The 24,190-nt window shown below is 36.0% G+C and overlaps 2 protein-coding genes across 2 annotated transcripts in view; one reads left to right on the top strand and one right to left on the bottom strand.

The window, feature by feature from the left end:
- The window catches only part of LOC129906739 (glyoxylate reductase/hydroxypyruvate reductase-like), a 151,064-nt gene that overhangs the window by 34,254 nt on the left and 92,620 nt on the right, over nucleotides 1-24,190 (bottom strand). The gene's annotated exons all lie outside the window — the stretch shown is intronic.
- On the top strand, nucleotides 7,561-8,206 carry LOC129906744 (uncharacterized). The gene is made up of 3 exons (XM_055982639.1): nucleotides 7,561-7,764; nucleotides 7,830-8,024; nucleotides 8,077-8,206. Exons 1-3 carry the CDS (start codon nucleotides 7,609-7,611, stop codon nucleotides 8,161-8,163), a joined length of 438 nt encoding a protein of 145 aa, XP_055838614.1. The 5' UTR covers nucleotides 7,561-7,608; the 3' UTR covers nucleotides 8,164-8,206.

The following is a 24,190-nucleotide window of genomic DNA, read 5'->3' as shown; positions in this document are numbered from 1 at the left end:
GTATTTTCATGGATCGTATTTGCTAGAATTCTAGATAAGCCAAAAATAATTCCTAGTCATGTTAATTCTACTTTAATTGCTTTAAATTCGTTTCATCGAAACATTCAATTTATCTGCTGTTGAGTATGAAAATAATGGAAAACTTCCATAATCTTGATGTGATGGTTACCTATAAGAAAAAATTATGGTCGTCTTATAAATTATAATTCAAACAGTCTAAACAAGAATTTATTAATAGCTACAGCTAAAATTTTATTAAAAGAATTTGGACGCGTTTTGGATGCGTTTTGGACGCAATTTAGGCGCGTTCTAGGCGCGTTTTAGACGCGTTTTAGACGCGTTTCGGACGCGTTTTGGACGCGTTTTAGGCGCGTTTTGGACGCATTTCAAGCGCGTTTCAGGCGCGTTTCACACGCGTTTCAGGCGCGTTTCACACGCGTTTTGGACGCGTTTTGGATGCGTTTTAAGCGCGTTTTGGACGCGTTTTGGACGCATTTCAAGCGCGTTTCAGGCGCGTTTCAGATGCGTTTTAGACGCGTTTTGGACACGTTTTACAGACAAAAGCAAATTAACAAAAAAAATTACATAACGTCGGTCTCATAAAGAAACCTCGTATAGGTCGTTTCAAATCAAAAGTCCCATGGAAAATTCAGCAAAAATGAAAAAAACTCATTCGCTTACTGGAAGGAAGCATTTATGAGGCGCTGAACTTTTTCTAAAATTACGATAAAATAATAAAGAACAGTTCTTGATATCCCTATTTTAATTAATTGATCCGTCTGTGAGATTCAATGGGTTAGCCTCACTCTATATCCTCGGGCAATACAAAAAAAAACATACAATTATTTAATTATATTTATGATTTGAAGGCAGTTGGGATAACTTTGCCGAAGATATTGTTATAGGACAAGGTGAAAATGGACCAGAAATGTCCAGTTTATATGATAGCAATTCATATCTTGAAATTCTATTCACATCTTTTCATTTGTATAATTGGGCAGTAAATATCTTATTTTTATTTTTCAATTGTTTTGGAGTTGTCACCATAGAAATCATTAATAAACAAATTCAGATTTTTCGTTTGTTTATTTTTTTCTCTAGCATTTCTTTCATTCAAACAAGCATGATTTGTTGTTATTTTTGAGTTGATTTGTCGCAATGAGCCAATCAAATTGAGTTTTTTTGTTAATTTGCTCTCAATTTTATTGGAAGGGAGAAAATAAACTCAGAGTCAGGACTTTTGATTTGAAACGACCTATAACTCCACCTCTTTTCGAAAATGACTTTTGAATGCCATTTTTTAGGAAATATGTCAGCGGAGAAACCCAGAAAATTTGAAGTCATTTCGAAAACTCTAAATAGACTTATGTCGTTTTCGATTGGTTTCACTCAAGAATTCACTCATTCTGAAATCGAATGGAACAGGTCAAGTCGCTTTTACTCAATTCTGTTTTTTTTTTTGTTTTGTGTTGTGAAATTTCAAATGTAAAATATTGATATTATTTTTTTTTTTTTTTCAAACAAAAAAACTATAAAAATTATAAATCCAACTTTCGGAAGTACGATTTATTTTGATACTGCACGTGTTTCTAACAGTAAATTAGTTGAAGAATCAGAAAATGGAAACTGTTTTTCAAAAAAAAAAAAAATTGTGGGCCTGGAGATTATCGCTCAAAATTGAAAAATAGTGAAAACTGATAAAAATACAAGTAGTTTCAAAATGATCTATTTACCGTATAATTTCAAGGTTTGAACCAACTTTTTTTGTAAATAGGCTTAAAAGAAATTGACAAACAATATGGAACATTAGTTTAGCGAAAAAGAATTGAATACGATTTTTTTGACAAAAAACATTCCATTTTAGTGACTTTTTATGTTCACATAAGGTTTTAACTACTTCCTCTGTTTGCCTCTGTTGGCGGATAGGCTTCGTTAGATAGTGTTAAATCTCAGCAATAGTTTTCAAAAAATATCGGTTTTTATAGCAATTTCAATCTGAAAAAGTCATTCCAAAAAAGCAAAAAAAAAAAAAAAATGAGGCAAAAAACAAATAAGCAGCTATTTTCGCCAGACAAATCTTTCTAAATGTAATTTGGTATGCTAAATCTGAATGTGAAGTCCGTTTTGCGAAACAACCCAAATATTTTTGATAAGATTGCAAAAAAAAAATTTAAACCCACAATTTTAAAGTTTTTCGCAATTTAGTCGCTGTTGGGATCAGGAGTTTGTGTTAATGAAACCTGCATTGCACATTTACCTATAAAACAAATGTTTTTTCACTAAGCCACTTTTTTGACTTTATTTATAACTATCGGCTAGGTAGCCGTTTAAATTTTAGAACTAACCAAGGAAAAAAAAAGTTTCCAAAAAAGTTAAATTTTGAAAAAAATGTTATACCTACCGTTTTTGGATATTTTTCCTTTTTTGAAAATTTTTGATTTTTACTTGCTCTATAGGGCAAGTATTGGTTTCGTGTCGAAAAAAAAAAATTGAGGTTTTAATCAAAACCAACATTACGATGATGGAGAATTCCAAAAAAGTGGGTCTCGCAATTCCGTCCGTGCGTCTGTACGTCTGTGCGTCTGTGCGTCTGTGCGTCTGTGCGTCTGTGCGGTTGTGCGTCCATCTGTACACATTTCCACAGCCTAAACGGGTGGATGGATTTTCTTCAAATTTGGTACAGATGATTTTTATGGAATTCTGAAAGTTGGTTTTTTTTTGTTTTTTTATATCTCGTTTAGAACGTATACCTCCCATACAAAAAAATACGATATTACGAATTTCTCGAAAACGGCTCTAACGATTTTGATTAAACTTTGTATACGTAATATTTAAAGCAGTGGCAATAAAACTGCATTTTTATTTTTTCTCAAAAAAGTCAAATAACAAAAAATTTTTTTTTTCATTTAACATAATTTTGCCCTAAATGTCGGCTCTTCCCCAATATCAATTTTTTTTTTAAATATAGATCCAGCTTTTAAAATCTACAAGTAGACTAACATAAAAGTGCTTTGAGCTGCAAGAGCAAGTACGTGCGACCCCAGTCGTGCATTTTATTTTTTTTCGATTTATGTAAAATTTAAACGGTATTTATTAATAAAATGTTCAAATAAACTCAAAAGAATATGATTTTTCTAGTAAAAAAGTGATTGGAAGTATGTAAGTCATTTACAGCAGCAAAAACTTGATTTCAGATTTTTTTAATATAATTTTTTTCTGAGTGGTCGTGGCAATGGTTGGTCATTGATTGAGGTTTGTCTTGCTATTAGCTACCTTTCCTGTAAATTTCATGAAAATTGGTTCATTATTTTAGTCTTAATTGAGTTTTTTCCGGTCTCCCATACAAGGTGCCCCACTGTGCGACGGTAGAAGAAAAAGGTTAAAAAAAAATCATTCCACTGCACCCATTTTAATCTTATTATTAATTTTGATTTTAATTTAATTTTAATTTTTGAATGACAACAAAAAAAGAATGATTGAGTATTTTTTTGTTGACATTTTATAGTAATTTGGATTGGCAGTCCGGAATCATTCTGAAAGCGTTTTATTCGCACAAAACTGACAGTTTTGTATGAATTAAATTTTTTTTAGAATGATTCCGGACGCTTCCGGACTGCCAATCGAAAACGCCATTAGTGTTCATGTATTAGTGCTTCTGATTTTAAATCGAGAAGAGAATTTCTCTTCTGAGAAGCATTCTGTCTGTCAGTTTTGTGCGAATAAAACACTTCCAGAAGGCTTCTGAATGATTCCGGACGCTTCCGGAGAGCCAATCGAAAACGCCATTCATCAAATTTTGCACAGCACGTTACTCCCAAACTACTCTGTTGTCTCTTTACTTTTTCGTCTCTCCTGTAAAATTTTGATTTTGGGAGTTACGAGATTTCCTTATAGACCGAGAGCCCAGAGCAGATTTTGGGAGTTTTTGGATAACCGAAAATGGGTCATATGTATGTGTAGGTAATAGCGTCCTGATGAAGAATTCGAAAGTCTGGCAGGTTTATTTCACGGCATTCTATGGTTTATTGGGAGTTGAAAAATGCATTTTTTCCGATTTTTGTGTCGAGTATATAACCACTTTAATTCATATAGAGCCGATAGAGGGCGATACCTTGATTGCAAAAAGTTCGGTCCCAGACGTTTTATTCGCGGCATTACCCTTGCCAGACGTCCTTGAAGATTCGCGAAATAGCGATTTTCATACAAAAGTAAGGACGTCTGGCGGAGTAATGCCGTGATTTAAACGTCTGGCAGTAATTTATTTTCTATCAGGGGTAGTGGTGATTTTTTAAGAGTTACCACCAAACAGTTATACATCGTGTAAAAGATAATATTCTGACTTTTGTATGAAAATCGCTATTTCGGGACTCTTCAAGGACGTCTGGCGGGGGTAATGCCGTGATTTAAACGTCTGGCACTAATTTATTTTTTATCTGGAGGTAGTGGTGATTTTTTAAAAGCTACCACCAGACGCATGTTCATCTTGGAAAAAATAATATTCTGACTTTTGTATGAAAATCGCTATTTCGCGAATCTTCAACGACGCACACTGGGGAAATTTGTATGGGAGTGCGGAAAAAAACTCAATAAAAACTGAACCACTGAATCGATTTGGATGAAATCGGAAGTCGTAAGAAATCATTATTATTCATTTTCACCCACTGCCACGCCCTTTTAAAAATATTGTAAGAGTAATAAAGGATCCAGATATTGTTCTAAGAAAATCTAAAAACTGCTATTTACAATTTACTTGTACTTAAAGAATTTTTTTTATTTGTTTGTATTATTGGAACATTACATTAAATGGAAACGAATAACTCATTATACTGTTGTCTAGGTCCACGTCCACGTCCACGCAAAATGAAAAACCCGAATTATAGTTAAAAAATACTCAAAAAACCACTTCTATCACATTTTATACAATTTAAAATATATTGGCATCACACATTTTTCAAGAGTTTATTCTGTTAAGAGAGCCATTACTCACTTAAATGACTCTGATTCTTCTTAGTAAAGGCATCTATTCTTAGACATTCCATGAGCTTTCTGCTTAGATCTTCGTATGAAATGCTAAAAACTGCCATTATTATAAAACATTTAAGCTACATACCTATGTATAACGAAAATTCAAGCCAAAGCCAACCATGTCAAAATTCCAAACTGAGATTACTGTACTTCCTACACTGGTGGCTGGTCATCGGCAACAGATCTCCACAGGTGTTTTGAGGTATTTTTCAAGTTTTTCAATTTTAGATTGTGTAACTTGTAGAACACATACCGTTATGTGTGATATATATTAAAAGAAAGGTAAAGTTATTAGCATGCGTATTAAAGTTAAATCAAATTTTCTATATCTATAAAAACAAAAAAGTTATAATCAATTGATTTTTCCTGTCGCTTTTTCGTTTCATCGTGTTTCAAATCACTACAATACTAAAGAAGTTTTCTCTTCAAAAAGTGTTGCGAATTAATTTTACTTTCTCCATTTGTCTTTTCGGATAAGGATCTCTAGCTTGCAGCCAAAAAAATAAAAATCTGACAAAAAGGAGATTTTCTACTTTTCAATTTTCTCGAAAACTAGAAGACATAGACACATATGGTTTTCAGTGTTTGGTAAGGAATCAATTAAGGCAGTTTTCTTTATGATTCAATTTTGTATTCAAATCCCCAGTCTTGACAAAAATAGTATTTCAAAAACAATTAACTTAAAGAACTTTATTTAAAAGCTGGAATTAAGAGTAATGTTCTGGCTTTTAAAAAAAGTATCATTTATAACTGTAAGTGTTACCATTGATTTTTAATATTTTTTTTGTTATTTTAAGTAATTTTTAAGAAAATCATTTTTGTGACCAAATGAAGTTTTCAATTGCCAGTAAAAAACGCAGTGGCACCTGGTGGCACCTAAATTTGGCCTTTATCGAAAGGTAATTTCATAAGGAAAATGTTTTTAATAGTCTCTAACTGTAGGCAAGTGTAGCTAAAATTATATATACAAAAATATGAAAAAATCAAGCCATTTTTTTCTCTTTTCTTTAAATAATTATATAAAATAATTAACATCTTTAAAATTAATAATTTATTCGATTTACAATAGAAAAATTATGGCATCTTTACGGAAAAATAAAAGTGTATGAGTCGGCTCAAGCAAAAAAAAAATTACACAACTTTAATTTCAGGGTATTTTCACTTCGTTTTTTATACTTTCAACAACTTGTCCCTTTACAAAGCTCTAAAAAGTAAACTACAAGTCCGATTTTAGTAATTCTTTCTAATTTTGATTCAGATTTTATTCTAAAATTTAGAAATAGTATTGAAAATGTTCTTCGAGGTACTTAAAATTTTGGACTTTTTTCCGCAAAATCCCCAGTGTGCGACGTCTGGCAAGGGTAATGCCGCGAATAAAACGTCTGGGACCGAACTTTTTGCAATCAAGGTATCGCCCTCTATCGGCTCTATATGAATTAAAGTGGTTATATACTCGACACAAAAATCGGAAAAAATGCATTTTTCAACTCCCAATAAACCATAGAATGCCGTGAAATAAACCTGCCAGACTTTCGAATTCTTCATCAGGACGCTATTACCTACACATACATATGACCCATTTTCGGTTATCCAAAAACTCCCAAAATCTGCTCTGGGCTCTTAGACTATTATGAGGCCGACGATAATTAATAAATAGTTAAACCAAGTAAATAAATAAATAACCCTCTTTATAACTTTCAAAAGTGAGACATTTTCTCCCTATCGATAAAATGTAAATCTATTCAAAAACACTTTTGATGATAAATCTAAATTTGAATTTGGTTCTATCATTTTTGAATTTTTTTTAGAAAAATATAATTTGATGTCAGAATTGATAGAAATAATCAAAATTTCATCACTAGAAATGAGCTTAGAAACCAACTCAAACTCGAATTTATTTTTCTGCAAGAACATAAAACTTCTCCTTAACTTACAAAAACAACTTCAGGATGTTGCAATTCGACATATTGGTTCAGATTTATCAAAATCTTTGCAGTCTATTCAACAAATTCAATTCATAGATGCACGAAATAAAATCGATGTTCCACATGGATTATTTGGCTTGAGTTTGAACAGTTTTTATGAAAGACGTATTGACCAGGAGAATACCGTTTATATTGATGTTTTGCAATTGGTTTGTAAAATTGCACTCGAACAAGCAAAAGTTTGTATTGTTTTGGATGATATTCAAGATTTTGTAAGAAACATTTTTCTTGGGTATAGAACTAAAAATATGGCAACAATTTTCAGTGACATTTCGTAAGATTCCTTAAATATTTGGTATATTTTTTAAATATTTGTACAATTTCATTGGTTTTAGAAACTCAATAAAATTACTGACAATTCACGAGTCAATTGCAAATGATTTCAGAAAGAACACAGAACAACTAAAGAAATTGCAAGAAAAATTAAATGCCTTTAATGTTCGTGAAACGAATGCAGTTCTTTATGTTAATAGTCAAGTAAATGAGGCTCAAAATGATTGCGTTGAAGTTGAACTTGGTTTGTTGAAAAATAAAGTTGACATCAGTTAATTATTGTATTTTTTTGATAGTCTTGGAACCTATTGAATTTCGTTACAAAATGTCCTTCCATCAGCGAACAACTGAACAATCTGTGGAAAAATCACGTCAAATTGAAGAAAAACTTCAGAAAACTCTTGATAACATTGAAATAGCTTCAAATAGAGAAGATTTAGTAACTGATTCTATCCAATTTAAACAAAAATTAGACATCGAAGTAAGTTAAACGAACATACATAATTTTGACAATATTTGATTAATAGGTATTCGCCTGTTTGAAAGGTTTTAAAATCAAGACTTGAGGAAATGACTGAACAATATGACAGAGAGTATGAAAATCTAGATGGACAAATATCGTATAAGTCAAACGCAATGGACGCTATGCGAGATCAATATAAAGATTGTTTGGCAAAGTTAGAATTCTACAAGTCAGATATTGGAAGATTAAGGGATTGGCAAGAAATGTGGAAACTAAAGGTAAACATTTCAATCTAAGATTTTTCGGGGGTTTGTAAACAAAAAATTCTAGAAAATCGACGATGCTAATGCTGAATTACTGAAACTATCAAAACAAAAGAAAAAGAAGGGTTCTAAGAAAGCCAAGAAGAAGAAATAGATATTTAATTTGGCAATACTTTTTTAAATAAATTCAATATATATATAAAAAACGATATCCAACAATTGTTTGAGCTTTAAATTAGTCCAGTATTTTTAAATATGTACCTGTCATATAACGGAAATAGAAAAGTACATTATTTTCAAAAACGGCTCTAACTATTTTCATTAAAATGTTGGTGTTTGATGTTAGAAATAAGGTCCAACTTTTAAATAAAAAACATATTTAACCGATGATATTAACGGTAGATAGCTGCCATAGAACGGTTTTTTTTTTTTGTTTCAGAATATCTCGTACCCGACTAACGCGATTTCCACAAAAATATTTTTACAAAAGCGTTTAAATAACCGTTATATTAAAATTTAAGAAAATTTTCAAAAACATATTTTTGGATTTTTTTTTTTTAAAGTTCAAATTTTTTTTTTGAAAAATCAATATTTTAAAAACGGGTCAGTGCCCATTGTTAATTAATTATTAATTCTTCAAAATGGCATACCAATTTTTTTCTAAAGAGTGTACAATTTTTATAGGTACATAGGGTAAAGGCACTAGTATCCGGACAGTTAAGGTACTTTTGAACTTTGACGTCGAATAGTTTTATTGTTTTTCAAGCTATAGCAAATATTTTGGTAGTTTCTTAAAGTTTTGCATTTTTGTAATAATGTTACATTCACATAATTTTTAAATTAAACATTTTAGTATTTAAAAATAAAAATAACAAAAAAAGTTCGATTTGCACTAGTGTCGGGACGCAAAATTTAGTTTCCGGACAAATTTATTTTAGTATCCGGACACGATAATTTTATATGAATTTATGGTTCTTTTTTCGTTTTTATGAAATAAAACATCTTTTGTTTTTTGAAAAAATATGAACATATAACTTTAATATACAAAAAAATTTATTAAAAAAATTAATTGTTGAAAAGAAACTACTTCTTAAGGTTAAAATTGTTTTTAATAAAAGTCATCACTAAGCAATTAACAAAAAGGACACACTAACAGCATATATTTGTTAAAAGAATTAATAATAATTCATTTCAGTTTAAAAAAAAAATCCTATAGATAGGTAGGTACTTTTTTCATTGGGTACCTACAAAACAAACGAAAAATTGTTCTTATAATAAGGGTAACAATCCACTTTTCTTGGCAAACTTTTCGTTAAAACAATTATAAATAAGGACTTAGGTACGTTTATGTTAAAACGAGGTTCTTGGGATGAAATTGAAACTTCGTTCGGAATCGAAGGAATTGTCAAAATTGGTAGGTTTGGCGATAGATTGAAGCACGGAACGAATATTTCCAGAACTCATAATTAATGAAGGGGTCCTCATTCCTCAATAACATCACATTGTTACCACCATATCCATATTTTTCATTTTTGCTTCATTTAAAAGTGATGAAAAATTCAGTTTGGAAGTGCTTGGCCTACATTTTTTGCACCCTAATCATGAACTGTTATCTCCCAATCAGATTAGGGGGATTTAAAGACACTAACGTCAGCCGACAGGATGATGTGGGTTGTCTTCGGTGGCAATGCGTACAAAATAACTAGATTTTTGGAACAAAATTCACTCAACTTTAGTGTTAAATGTGACTTATGTCCATCACAGGATGTTCCACTTTGTCATCAAGCAAGCGTTTGTGTCCGCAGTTTGCAACATAATCAAAAAAGGTTTCGCTCCTCATCCAGTATTGGTCTGATAAATATTTATGTAGCCTAAGGAGGCTATACAGAGAAAATAACGAAGGGATAACTTTACTTCTGGTATATTTAACTTTATTTCTGGTACCTACATTTTACTAATTTCTAATATATTTAACTATATATTATGATTAAATATACCAGAAGTTATGTTTTTTTCCGTGATATAATTTTGCTAGTATTTGGGTAGAGACAAAAGCTGGGGTCGAATTACGGCACATGCTCGTTAACGTATGGGAGCTATGTGTCCCTCTTTTTTTCTACTAATTAAATATGGACAGAAATAGTCAAAACGTTATATTAACATATGATCGTAATCGTGTGCCGTGATTCGACCCCTGGTTTCTTCATCGCCATTTAATATCATACTCGAGTCATAAATGGAAATATGTTCCTGGCCAATACTTTTCAAATAATTTTAGAGCTATTCAAACCATTTTAAAATGCTTTCTTGTCTAAAAACTGCTGTTCCTTGCCTACTAATATTTTCAGCTTCTCTCAAAGCTAGAATTGGATTTATATAAATCCTTGTATCCTCTATGGTCTTTGATATGTTTTTGAAGTTATACTTCTTATGGGAGGGTGGGTATGAAAATTTACTTTTTGACAAGAATGTCAAAGGGATTATGACGCGATCACCCTGGGTAGCAGGGCTGTCGTTTCACCTTTAGAGTACGCAGTACTTTAGTATTTAAAAATGCAGTACGCCACAGTACGGCAAACATAAAACACACAACACGTAGCAAGTTACATGTTTCATGTGGCAAGTTGCATGTGGCAAGTTGTATGTGGCAAGTTGCATGTGGCAAGTTGCATGTGGCAAGTTGTATGTGGCAAGTTGCGTGTGGCAAGTTGCATGTGGCAAATTGCGTGTGGCAAGTTGCATGTGGCAAGTTACATGTGGCAAGTTGCCAGGGTTGCAAAAAGCTAACATTTCAGCTCAGCTCACAGCTCAGCTCAAATTTGAGCTAGGTACCATATCTTAGCTCATTTGAGCTGAGCTGAAAGTGAGCTGAGCTGAAAGTGAGCGCCCCAACTTCCAACGCCTATATCTCGGAATTTTGAAAAAAATGAAAAAAAAATTTTTTTAAGCCAAAAGGTAGCGGGGACTCTAACCTATATTTGGGTACAACTTCCATCCCTGTAGGTACACGCGTTCTCAAACCAGGAGAACTTAAAGGTAAAAAAAAAGTTAAGCCCGATTCTGAAAAAATAGGCATGATGTGGCGGTTTAACATGCAAAGCGATTTTTTAAAAATCTGACAATATGCAAAGCGTAGGCCCATGACACAAGCTATCATTTGGCATCACTCCCAAAAATTGCTCTCAAGCGGCTTAGCTTCCAGGAGCGTTCAAAGATTCGGGGATTTTTCGAAAAAAAAAATTTACCCCAACTTTCAAACACGATTTTCTCGGAATTTTGAAAAAAATCGAAAAACCGGATTATACCACTTTCGGGTAGCTGAGAATATAAGCTTTCATATGGCACCACTCCCCTGTCTCTAGATCAAAGCCTTGCAACGCCTATATCTCGGAATTTTGAAAAAAATGAAAAAAAATTTTTTGTTGCTAAAAGGTAGCGGGGACTCTAACCTACATTTGGGTACAACTTCCATCCCTGTATGTACACGCGTTCTCAAACCAGGAGAACTTAAAGGTAAAAAAAAAGTTAAGCCCGATTCTGAAAAAAAGGCATGATGTGGCGGTTTAACATGGAAGGCGATTTTTTAAAAATCTGATAATGTGCAAAGCGTAGGCCCATGACACAAGCTATCATTTGGCACCACTCCCAAAAATTGCTCTCAAGCGGTTTAGCTTCCAGGAGCGTTCAAAGATTCGGGGATTTTTCGAAAAAAAAATTTACCCCAACTTTCAAACGCGATTTTCTCGGAATTTTGAAAAAAGTCGTAAAACCGGATTGTACCTGATTTTTTTATGATTAAAAAAGAAATATTTTACTAAAAAAATAGAAATATATTTACTATTAACCCTAGAAAGATAATCTACGTCTGTAAGACGTATGGCGTGTAAAGAACTGTTTTATCTAATTCAATTCAAATTTCTGGGTTTTTATTAAATTGATTTGATTTATTATATCACTTCTTAAAAATAATCTAAGTAATGAGTTAAATAAATATGACAAAAAGTGTTAACATAAGACCAAAAATCTTTTTTAGAATCATACGTCTCTGAGACGTATATTATGATTATCTTTCTAGGGTTAAAAAAACCAAGAGAAAGATCACGAAAAATTATCTGTTTTATTTATAAAAATATCCATGTGTTAAAATAATTCCATTAATAACTAGAACCAAACATCTTGAGCTATGGTGTTTTATAAAAGTTTAAAATATCTTCATATTTCATTATACCTACATACAAAATGTACATGTTAAAGTATAAATATGAATATAATAAATAACAAATTATACCTATACCTACCTAAATAATTAAAAAGTGATGCATACATAAATTTGCGAAATTAATGTTAAATTAAACAATATCATTTTAATAAAACAAAAAAGTTAGTAGGCAGTTAGTAAATCTACGTATTTCCTGTAACATAGGACAAAACTGCAACACAATAGTTAACATTAAAAAAATATTAGCTAGCTTAATGTTTAAATGATTGTAAATTTTGTATTATTGGTTTGAACAAGTGTGTTGGAGGAATTTCGAACATGTTCAAAACCGCCCCCGAGCAGTTTGAATCAGATATTTTAAGTAGGTAAACTTGAATGTTCTTATAAAAAGGATAATGAAACTAGCATTTGTGGAAAAATTAAAGAAAATAAAATGGAAATGTAGGTATAACATTATTGAAGATTAAACAAAAAATGCCTGAATCCTTCAAGTTCTACTAGACTGATTTCGATGAGAACTCGATTACGTGGTATAAAAATTAAAGTCAAGCTGCCAGAGGCGTACGTTGAGTTGATATAGAAAAAGAACAAATTATAGCTCTGTTCACTGACGCTGTGCTGGACTGTTCTAGGCAGAAAAGTACAGCTTTTTGCTGTTCATTCAGGTTTTTTCTGTGCTGAACTGTTCTAATTACCTGTTCATTGACAAATCTAGAGCAGTTTAGAACAGGATTTTCTGTTCTTGCTTTTGAGTCAGATCAGGTTAGAACAGATTCGTGAGAAGTGTCAAAATCAAAGCTGTCATTTTTTGTTTTTGTTTTGATTTAATTGTGCGAATATTTCTCGGGTGCTCGTGGTTTTTATAACTAATAAATAATTTTTAATTATATTTTTCACAGTAAAATTACAAAAAAATAGAAAAAATAAACGAGAAACGATAAACAAAAAATTCAAATTTACAATTTGTTTTTTTTTTTTTTTTATTTTGACAACTGACGTTTAAATGACTGTTCTAACTTGTTCTGACGTTTCTCACGAAACTGTGCTGTCCTGTCCTGTTCTGATCTAGAAAAATCCTCGTTGAACATACTTTATATAGAAAATAAGAACAAATAAAAAAGTACGTAGGTATACAGCCTACTTTTTTTTATGGGACCCCTGATGTATCATTTGTTGGTCGCTAAGATTATTTACGCAACACTTTTTGTGGCAAATAATATATAGGTAATTTTTTTTCAAAAAACTGATTTATTTTTTTGCGATCCCTGAGGTATGTGACTGGCTACCAATATAATTTGTCTCTCTTGTATCCGAAGTAATTCATGTCAAATAACTTATCTTTTTGCTGCGTTAAGTAAGTTGCCAACTCTGCATTGTTTCCAGTCGAGGCCCTGGCATGGCACCGCCCCGCTTGCCCCAAAGGTGTGTACGCCCCTGCAAGCTGCCTACACCAATTAACGCTCCTGGTATATGAAGAACATCCGCTTTGTTAACATTTGCATTTAATGTCTAGAAAAATAGGTTGATCACAAAATAAATCTATTTTACTCTTGGAAGCATAAAAGGTATGAATATGAATATCATTTTTCGAAGTTATGTTTTAAATTAAAAATTGATTTGGCAAGTTTTGACCCTCCAATGCCCCTCCCCAGGGTCCGGACAACTAAAATATTGTGTAGTCATCTGCGATACATATAAGTACAAAGTTTCATTTCGATACTGTAACTAGAAGTAGGCTAAAATTGATTTGGCGTCTTTCGACCCTTCAATGCACCTCCCCAGAGTCCGGACCAATAAAATATTGTGTAGTCGTCTGCGATACATATATGTACAAATTTTCATTTCGATACGATAATTGGAAGTAGGCTAAAATTGATTTGGAGTCTTTCGACCCCTCAATGCACCTTCCCAGGGTCCGGACCAATAAAGTATTGTGTAGTCATCTGCGATACATATAAGTACAAAGTTTCATTTCGATGCGATAATTGGAAGTAGGCTAAAATTGATTTGGAGTCTTTCGACCCCTCAATGCACCTCCCCAGGGTCCGGACCAATAAAATATTGTGTAGTCATCTGCGATACATATATGTACAAATTTTCATTTCGATACGATAATTGGAAGTAGGCTAAAATTGATTTGGGTCTTTCGACCCCTCAATGCACCTCCCCAGGGTCCGGACCAATAAAATATTGTATAGTCATCTGCGATACATATAAGTACAAAGTTTCATTTCGATACTGTAACTAGAAGTAGGCTAAAATTGATTTGGCGTCTTTCGACCCTTCAATGCACCTCCCCAGAGTCCGGACAGCTAAAATATTGTGTAGTCATCTGCGATACATATATGTACAAATTTTCATTTCGATACGATAATTGGAAGTAGGCTAAAATTGATTTGGAGTCTTTCGACCCCTCAATGCACCTCCCCAGGGTCCGGACCAGTAAAATATTGTGTAGTCATCTGCGATACATATATGTACAAATTTTCATTTCGATACGATAATTGGAAGTAGGCTAAAATTGATTTGGAGTCTTTTGACCCCTCAATGCACCTCCCCAGAGTCCGGACCAATAAAATATTGTGTAGTCATCTGCGATACATATATGTACAAATTTTGATTTCGATACGATAATTGGAAGTAGGCTAAAATTGATTTGGAGTCTTTCGACCCCTCAATGCACCTCCCCAGGGTCCGGACCAGTAAAATATTGTGTAGTCATCTGCGATACATATATGTACAAATTTTCATTTCGATACGATAATTGGAAGTAGGCTAAAATTGATTTGGAGTCTTTCGACCCCTCAATGCACCTCCCCAGGGTCCGGACCAATAAAATATTGTGTAGTCATCTGCGATACATATATGTACAAATTTTCATTTCGATACGATAATTGGAAGTAGGCTAAAATTGATTTGGAGTCTTTCGACCCCTCAATGCACCTCCCCAGGGTCCGGACCAATAAAATATTGTGTAGTCATCTGCGATACATATATGTACAAATTTTCATTTCGATACGATAATTGGAAGTAGGCTAAAGTTGATTTGGAGTCTTTCGACCCCTCAATGCACCTCCCCAGGGTCCGGACCAATAAAGTATTGTGTAGTCATCTGCGATACATATAAGTACAAAGTTTCATTTCGATACTGTAACTAGAAGTAGGCTAAAATTGATTTGGGTCTTTCGACCCCTCAATGCACCTCCCCTGGGTCCGAACCAATAAAATATTGTGTAGTCATCTGCGATACATATATGTACAAATTTTCATTTCGATACGATAATTGGAAGTAGGCTAAAATTGATTTGGAGTCTTTCGACCCCTCAATGCACCTCCCCAGGGTCCGGACCAATAAAATATTGTGTAGTCATCTGCGATACATATATGTACAAATTTTCATTTCGATACGATAATTGGAAGTAGGCTAAAATTGATTTGGAGTCTTTCGACCCCTCAATGCACCTCCCCAGGGTCCGGACCAGTAAAATATTGTGTAGTCATCTGCGATACATATATGTACAAATTTTCATTTCGATACGATAATTGGAAGTAGGCTAAAATTGATTTGGGTCTTTCGACCCCTCAATGCACCTCCCCAGGCTCCGGACAGCTAAAATATTGTGTAGTCACCTGCGATACATATAAGTACAAAATTTCTTTTCGATACTGTAACTAGAAGTAGGCTTAAATTGATCTGGGTCTTTCGACCCCTCAATGCACCTCCCCAGGGTCCTGACCAATAAAATATTGTGTAGTCATCTGCGATACATATAAGTACAAAGTTTCATTTCGATACTGTAACTAGAAGTAGGCTAAAATTGATTTGGGTCTTTCGACCCCTCAATGCACCTCCCCTGGGTCCGAACCAATAAAATATTGTGTAGTCATCTGCGATACATATAAGTACAAAGTTTCATTTCGATACTGTAACTAGAAGTAGGCTAAAATTTATTTGGCGTCTTTCGACCCTTCAATGCACCTCCCCAGGGTCCGGACAGCTAAAATATTGTGAAGTCATCTGAGCTACATATTTGAACAAATTTTCATTTCGATACGATAATTGGAAGAAGGCTAAGATTGATTTGGGGTGTTTTGACCCCTCTATGCACCTCCCCAGGGTCCGGACCAATAAAATATGGTATAGTCATCTGAGCTGGATATATGTACAAAGTTTCATTTCGATACGATAATTGGAAGTAGGCTAAAATTCATTTGGGATGTTTCGACGTCACTTTTGCAAAGAGTGACGCACATCGCTTTTCAAAAAACTGACGGGCGTCACTTTTTGAGAAATTGACGCGGGCGTCATTTTTTGAGAAATTGACGCGGGCGTCATTTTATGAGAAAATGACGCGGGCGTCATTTTATGATAAATTGACGCGGGCGTCATCTTATGAGAAAATGACACGGGCGTCATTTTATGAGAAAATGAAGCGGGCGTCATTTTATGATAAATTGACGCGGGCGTCATTTTGTGATGAGAAAATGACGCGGGCGTCATTTTATGAGAAAATGACGCGGGCGTCATTTTTTGAGCAAATGACGCGGGCGTCATTTTTTGAGCAAATGACGCAGGCGTCATTTTATGATAAATTGACGCGAGCGTCATTTTTTGAGCAAATGACGCGAACGTCATTTTATGAGAAAATGACGCAGGCGTCATTTTTTGAGCAAATGACGCAGGCGTCATTTTATGATAAATTGACGCGGGCGTCATTTTTTGAGCAAATGACGCAGGCGTCATTTTATGATAAATTGACGCGGGCGTCATTTTTTGAGCAAATGACGCGGGCGTCATTTTATGAGAAAATGACGCAGGCGTCATTTTGTGATAAATTGACGCGGGCGTCATTTTATGAGAAAATGACGCTGGCGTCATTTTATAAGAAAATGACGCAGGCGTCATTTTATAAGAAAATGACGCAGGCGTCATTTTTTGAGCAAATGACGCGGGCGTCATTTTATGAGAAAATGACGCAGGCGTCATTTTGTGATAAATTGACGCGGGCGTCATTTTATGAGAAAATGACGCGGGCGTCATTTTATGATAAATTGACGCGGGCGTCATTTTTTGAGCAAATGACGCGGGCGTCATTTTATGATAAATTGACGCGGGCGTCATTTTTTGAGCAAATGACGCGGGCGTCATTTTTTGAGAAATTGACGCGGGCGTCATTTTATGAGAAAATGACGCGGGCGTCATTTTATGAGAAAATGACGCGGGCGTCATTTTATGATAAATTGACGCGGGCGTCATTTTATGAGAAAATGACACGGGCGTCATTTTATGAGAAAATGAAGCGGGCGTCATTTTATGATAAATTGACGCGGGCGTCATTTTGTGATGAGAAAATGACGCGGGCGTCATTTTATGAGAAAATGACGCGGGCGTCATTTTTTGAGCAAATGACGCGGGCGTCATTTTTTGAGCAAATGACGCAGGCGTCATTTTATGATAAATTGACGCGAGCGTCATTTTTTGAGCAAATGACGCGAACGTCATTTTATGAGAAAATGACGCGGGCGTCATTTTTTGAGCAAATGACGCAGGCGTCATTTTATGAGAAAATGACGCTGGCGTCATTTTATAAGAAAATGACGCAGGCGTCATTTTTTGAGCAAATGACGCGGGCGTCATTTTATGAGAAAATGACGCAGGCGTCATTTTGTGATAAATTGACGCGGGCGTCATTTTATGAGAAAATGACGCGGGCGTCATTTTATGATAAATTGACGCGGGCGTCATTTTTTGAGAAAAAAACGATGGCGTCATTTTATAAGAAAATGACGCAGGCGTCATTTTATAAGAAAATGACGCAGGCGTCATTTTTTGAGCAAATGACGCGGGCGTCATTTTATGAGAAAATGACGCAGGCGTCATTTTGTGATAAATTGACGCGGGCGTCATTTTATGAGAAAATGACGCGGGCGTCATTTTATGATAAATTGACGCGGGCGTCATTTTTTGAGCAAATGACGCGGGCGTCATTTTATGATAAATTGACGCGGGCGTCATTTTTTGAGCAAATGACGCGGGCGTCATTTTTTGAGAAATTGACGCGGGCGTCATTTTATGAGAAAATGACGCGGGCGTCATTTTATGAGAAAATGACGCGGGCGTCATTTTATGATAAATTGACGCGGGCGTCATTTTATGAGAAAATGACACGGGCGTCATTTTATGAGAAAATGAAGCGGGCGTCATTTTATGAGAAAATGAAGCGGGCGTCATTTTATGATAAATTGACGCGGGCGTCATTTTGTGATGAGAAAATGACGCGGGCGTCATTTTTTGAGCAAATGACGCGGGCGTCATTTTTTGAGCAAATGACGCAGGCGTCATTTTATGATAAATTGACGCGAGCGTCATTTTTTGAGCAAATGACGCGAACGTCATTTTATGAGAAAATGACGCGGGCGTCATTTTTTGAGCAAATGACGCAGGCGTCATTTTATGAGAAAATGACGCTGGCGTCATTTTATAAGAAAATGACGCAGGCGTCATTTTTTGAGCAAATGACGCGGGCGTCATTTTATGAGAAAATGACGCAGGCGTCATTTTGTGATAAATTGACGCGGGCGTCATTTTATGAGAAAATGACGCGGGCGTCATTTTATGAGAAAATGACGCCCGCGTCATTTGCTCAAAAAATGACGCCTGCGTCAATTTATCATAAAATGATGCCCGCGTCATTTGCTCAAAAAATGACGCCTGCGTCATTTTCTCATAAAATGACGCCCGCGTCAATTTATCACAAAATGACGCCTGCGTCATTTTCTCATAAAATGACGTCCGCGTCATTTGCTCAAAAAATGACGCCTGCGTCATTTTCTCATAAAATGACGCCCGCGTCAATTTATCACAAAATGACGCCTGCGTCATTTTCTCATAACATGACGCCCGCGTCTTTTGCTCAAAAAATGACGCCCTCGTCATTTTCTCATAAAATGACGTCCGCGTCAATGTATCACAAAATGACGCCTGCGTCATTTTCTCATAAAATGACGCCTGCGTCATTTGCTCAAAAAATGACGCCCGCGTCATTTTCTCATAAAATGACGTTCGCGTCATTTGCTCAAAAAATGACGCTAGCGTCAATTTATCATAAAATGACGCTTGCGTCATTTGCTCAAAAAATGACGCCCGCGTCATTTGCTCAAAAAATGACGCCCGCGTCATTTTCTCATCACAAAATGACGCCCGCGTCAATTTATCATAAAATGACGCCCGCTTCATTTTCTCATAAAATGACGCCCGTGTCATTTTCTCATAAAATGACGCCCGCGTCAATTTATCATAAAATGACGCCCGCGTCATTTTCTCATAAAATGACGCCCGCGTCATTTTCTCAAAAAATGACGCCCGCGTCAATTTATCATAAAATGACGCCCGCGTCATTTTCTCATAAAATGACGCCCGCGTCATTTTCTCATAAAATGACGCCCGCGTCATTTGCTCAAAAAATGACGCCCGCGTCATTTGCTCAAAAAATGACGCCTGCGTCATTTGCTCAAAAAATGACGCCCGCGTCATTTGCTCAAAAAATGACGCCTGCGTCAATTTATCATAAAATGATGCCCGCGTCATTTGCTCAAAAAATGACGCCTGCGTCATTTTCTCATAAAATGACGCCCGCGTCAATTTATCACAAAATGACGCCCGCGTCAATTTATCATAAAATGACGCCCGCGTCATTTTCTCATAAAATGACGCCCGCGTCAATTTATCACAAAATGACGCCTGCGTCATTTTCTCATAAAATGACGTCCGCGTCATTTGCTCAAAAAATGACGCCTGCGTCATTTTCTCATAAAATGACGCCCGCGTCAATTTATCACAAAATGACGCCTGCGTCATTTTCTCATAACATGACGCCCGCGTCATTTGCTCAAAAAATGACGCCCGCGTCATTTTCTCATAAAATGACGTCCGCGTCAATGTATCACAAAATGACGCCTGCGTCATTTTCTCATAAAATGACGCCTGCGTCATTTGCTCAAAAAATGACGCCCGCGTCATTTTCTCATAAAATGACGTTCGCGTCATTTGCTCAAAAAATGACGCTAGCGTCAATTTATCATAAAATGACGCCTGCGTCATTTGCTCAAAAAATGACGCCCGCGTCATTTGCTCAAAAAATGACGCCCGCGTCAATTTATCATAAAATGACGCCCGCTTCATTTTCTCATAAAATGACGCCCGTGTCATTTTCTCATAAAATGACGCCCGCGTCAATTTATCATAAAATGACGCCCGCGTCATTTTCTCATAAAATGACGCCCGCGTCATTTTCTCAAAAAATGACGCCCGCGTCAATTTATCATAAAATGACGCCCGCGTCATTTGCTCAAAAAATGACGCCCGCGTCAATTTATCATAAAATGACGCCCGCGTCATTTTCTCATAAAATGACGCCCGCGTCATTTTCTCATAAAATGACGCCCGCGTCATTTTCTCATAAAATGACGCCCGCGTCATTTGCTCAAAAAATGACGCCCGCGTCAATTTATCATAAAATGACGCCTGCGTCATTTGCTCAAAAAATGACGCCCGCGTCAATTTATCATAAAATGACGCCTGCGTCATTTGCTCAAAAAATGACGCCCGCGTCATTTTCTCATAAAATGACGTTCGCGTCATTTGCTCAAAAAATGACGCTCGCGTCAATTTATCATAAAATGACGCCTGCGTCATTTGCTCAAAAAATGACGCCCGCGTCATTTGCTCAAAAAATGACGCCCGCGTCATTTTCTCATAAAATGACGCCCGCGTCATTTTCTCATCACAAAATGACGCCCGCGTCAATTTATCATAAAATGACGCCCGCTTCATTTTCTCATAAAATGACGCCCGTGTCATTTTCTCATAAAATGACGCCCGCGTCAATTTATCATAAAATGACGCCCGCGTCATTTTCTCATAAAATGACGCCCGCGTCATTTTCTCATAAAATGACGCCCGCGTCATTTTCTCATAAAATGACGCCCGCGTCATTTTCTCATAAAATGACGCCCGCGTCATTTTCTCATAAAATGACGCCCGCGTCAATTTCTCAAAAAATGACGCCCGCGTCAATTTCTCAAAAAGTGACGCCCGTCAGTTTTTTGAAAAGCGATGTGCGTCACTCTTTGCAAAAGTGACGTCGAAACATCCCAAATGAATTTTAGCCTACTTCCAATTATCGTATCGAAATGAAACTTTGTACATATATCCAGCTCAGATGACTATACCATATTTTATTGGTCCGGACCCTGGGGAGGTGCATAGAGGGGTCAAAACACCCCAAATCAATCTTAGCCTTCTTCCAATTATCGTATCGAAATGAAAATTTGTTCAAATATGTAGCTCAGATGACTTCACAATATTTTAGCTGTCCGGACCCTGGGGAGGTGCATTGAAGGGTCGAAAGACGCCAAATCAATTTTAGCCTACTTCTAGTTACAGTATCGAAATGAAACTTTGTACTTATATGTATCGCAGATGACTACACAATATTTTATTGGTTCGGACCCAGGGGAGGTGCATTGAGGGGTCGAAAGACCCAAATCAATTTTAGCCTACTTCTAGTTACAGTATCGAAATGAAACTTTGTACTTATATGTATCGCAGATGACTACACAATATTTTATTGGTCAGGACCCTGGGGAGGTGCATTGAGGGGTCGAAAGACCCAAATCAATTTTAGCCTACTTCCAATTATCGTATCGAAATGAAAATTTGTACATATATGTATCGCAGATGACTACACAATATTTTACTGGTCCGGACCCTGGGGAGGTGCATTGAGGGGTCGAAAGACTCCAAATCAATTTTAGCCTACTTCCAATTATCGTATCGAAATGAAAATTTGTAAATATATGTATCGCAGATGACTACACAATATTTTATTGGTCCGGACCCTGGGGAGGTGCATTGAGGGGTCGAAAGACTCCAAATCAATTTTAGCCTACTTCCAATTATCGTATCGAAATGAAACTTTGTACTTTTATGTATCGCAGATGACTACACAATACTTTATTGGTCTGGACCCTGGGGAGGTGCATTGAGGGGTCGAAAGACTCCAAATCAACTTTAGCCTACTTCCAATTATCGTATCGAAATGAAAATTTGTACATATATGTATCGCAGATGACTACACAATATTTTATTGGTCCGGACCCTGGGGAGGTGCATTGAGGGGTCGAAAGACTCCAAATCAATTTTAGCCTACTTCCAATTATCGTATCGAAATGAAAATTTGTACATATATGTATCGCAGATGACTACACAATATTTTATTGGTCCGGACCCTGGGGAGGTGCATTGAGGGGTCGAAAGACTCCAAATCAATTTTAGCCTACTTCCAATTATCGTATCGAAATGAAACTTTGTAATTATATGTATCGCAGATGACTACACAATACTTTATTGGTCCGGACCCTGGGGAGGTGCATTGAGGGGTCGAAAGACTCCAAATCAATTTTAGCCTACTTCCAATTATCGTATCGAAATGAAAATTTGTACATATATGTATCGCAGATGACTACACAATATTTTACTGGTCCGGACCCTGGGGAGGTGCATTGAGGGGTCGAAAGACTCCAAATCAATTTTAGCCTACTTCCAATTATCGTATCGAAATGAAAATTTGTACATATATGTATCGCAGATGACTACACAATATTTTATTGGTCCGGACCCTGGGGAGGTGCATTGAGGGGTCGAAACATCCCAAATGAATTTTAGGCTACTTCCAATTATCGTATCGAAATGAAACTTTGTACATATATCCAGCTCAGATGACTATACCATATTTTATTGGTCCGGACCCTGGGGAGGTGCATAGAGGGGTCAAAACACCCCAAATCAATCTTAGCCTTCTTCCAATTATCGTATCGAAATGAAATTTTGTACTTATATGTATCGCAGATGACTACACAATATTTTATTGGTCAGGACCCTGGGGAGGTGCATTGAGGGGTCGAAAGACCCAGATCAATTTTAGCCTACTTCTAGTTACAGTATCGAAAAGAAATTTTGTACTTATATGTATCGCAGGTGACTACACAATATTTTAGCTGTCCGGAGCCTGGGGAGGTGCATTGAGGGGTCGAAAGACCCAAATCAATTTTAGCCTACTTCCAATTATCGTATCGAAATGAAAATTTGTACATATATGTATCGCAGATGACTACACAAATGACGCGGGCGTCATTTTATGATAAAATGACGCCCGCGTCATTTTCTCATAAAATGACGCCCGCGTCATTTTCTCAAAAAATGACGCCCGCGTCAATTTATCATAAAATGACGCCCGCGTCATTTGCTCAAAAAATGACGCCCGCGTCAATTTATCATAAAATGACGCCCGCGTCATTTGCTCAAAAAATGACGCCCGCGTCATTTGCTCAAAAAATGACGCCTGCGTCATTTGCTCAAAAAATGACGCCCGCATCATTTGCTCAAAAAATGACGCCCGCGTCATTTGCTCAAAAAATGACGCCTGCGTCAATTTATCATAAAATGATGCCCGCGTCATTTGCTCAAAAAATGACGCCTGCGTCATTTTCTCATAAAATGACGCCCGCGTCAATTTATCACAAAATGACGCCCGCGTCAATTTATCATAAAATGACGCCCGCGTCATTTTCTCATAAAATGACGCCCGCGTCAATTTATCACAAAATGACGCCTGCGTCATTTTCTCATAAAATGACGTCCGCGTCATTTGCTCAAAAAATGACGCCTGCGTCATTTTCTCATAAAATGACGCCCGCGTCAATTTATCACAAAATGACGCCTGCGTCATTTTCTCATAACATGACGCCCGCGTCATTTGCTCAAAAAATGACGCCCGCGTCATTTTCTCATAAAATGACGTCCGCGTCAATGTATCACAAAATGACGCCTGCGTCATTTTCTCATAAAATGACGCCTGCGTCATTTGCTCAAAAAATGACGCCCGCGTCATTTTCTCATAAA

This window comes from Episyrphus balteatus, chromosome 1, assembly GCF_945859705.1.
Source record: "Episyrphus balteatus chromosome 1, idEpiBalt1.1, whole genome shotgun sequence".
Taxonomy (NCBI): Eukaryota; Metazoa; Arthropoda; class Insecta; order Diptera; family Syrphidae; genus Episyrphus; species Episyrphus balteatus.
Note: the sequence above shows the minus strand (reverse complement) of the source record. Positions and strands in the feature narration are given on the sequence as shown.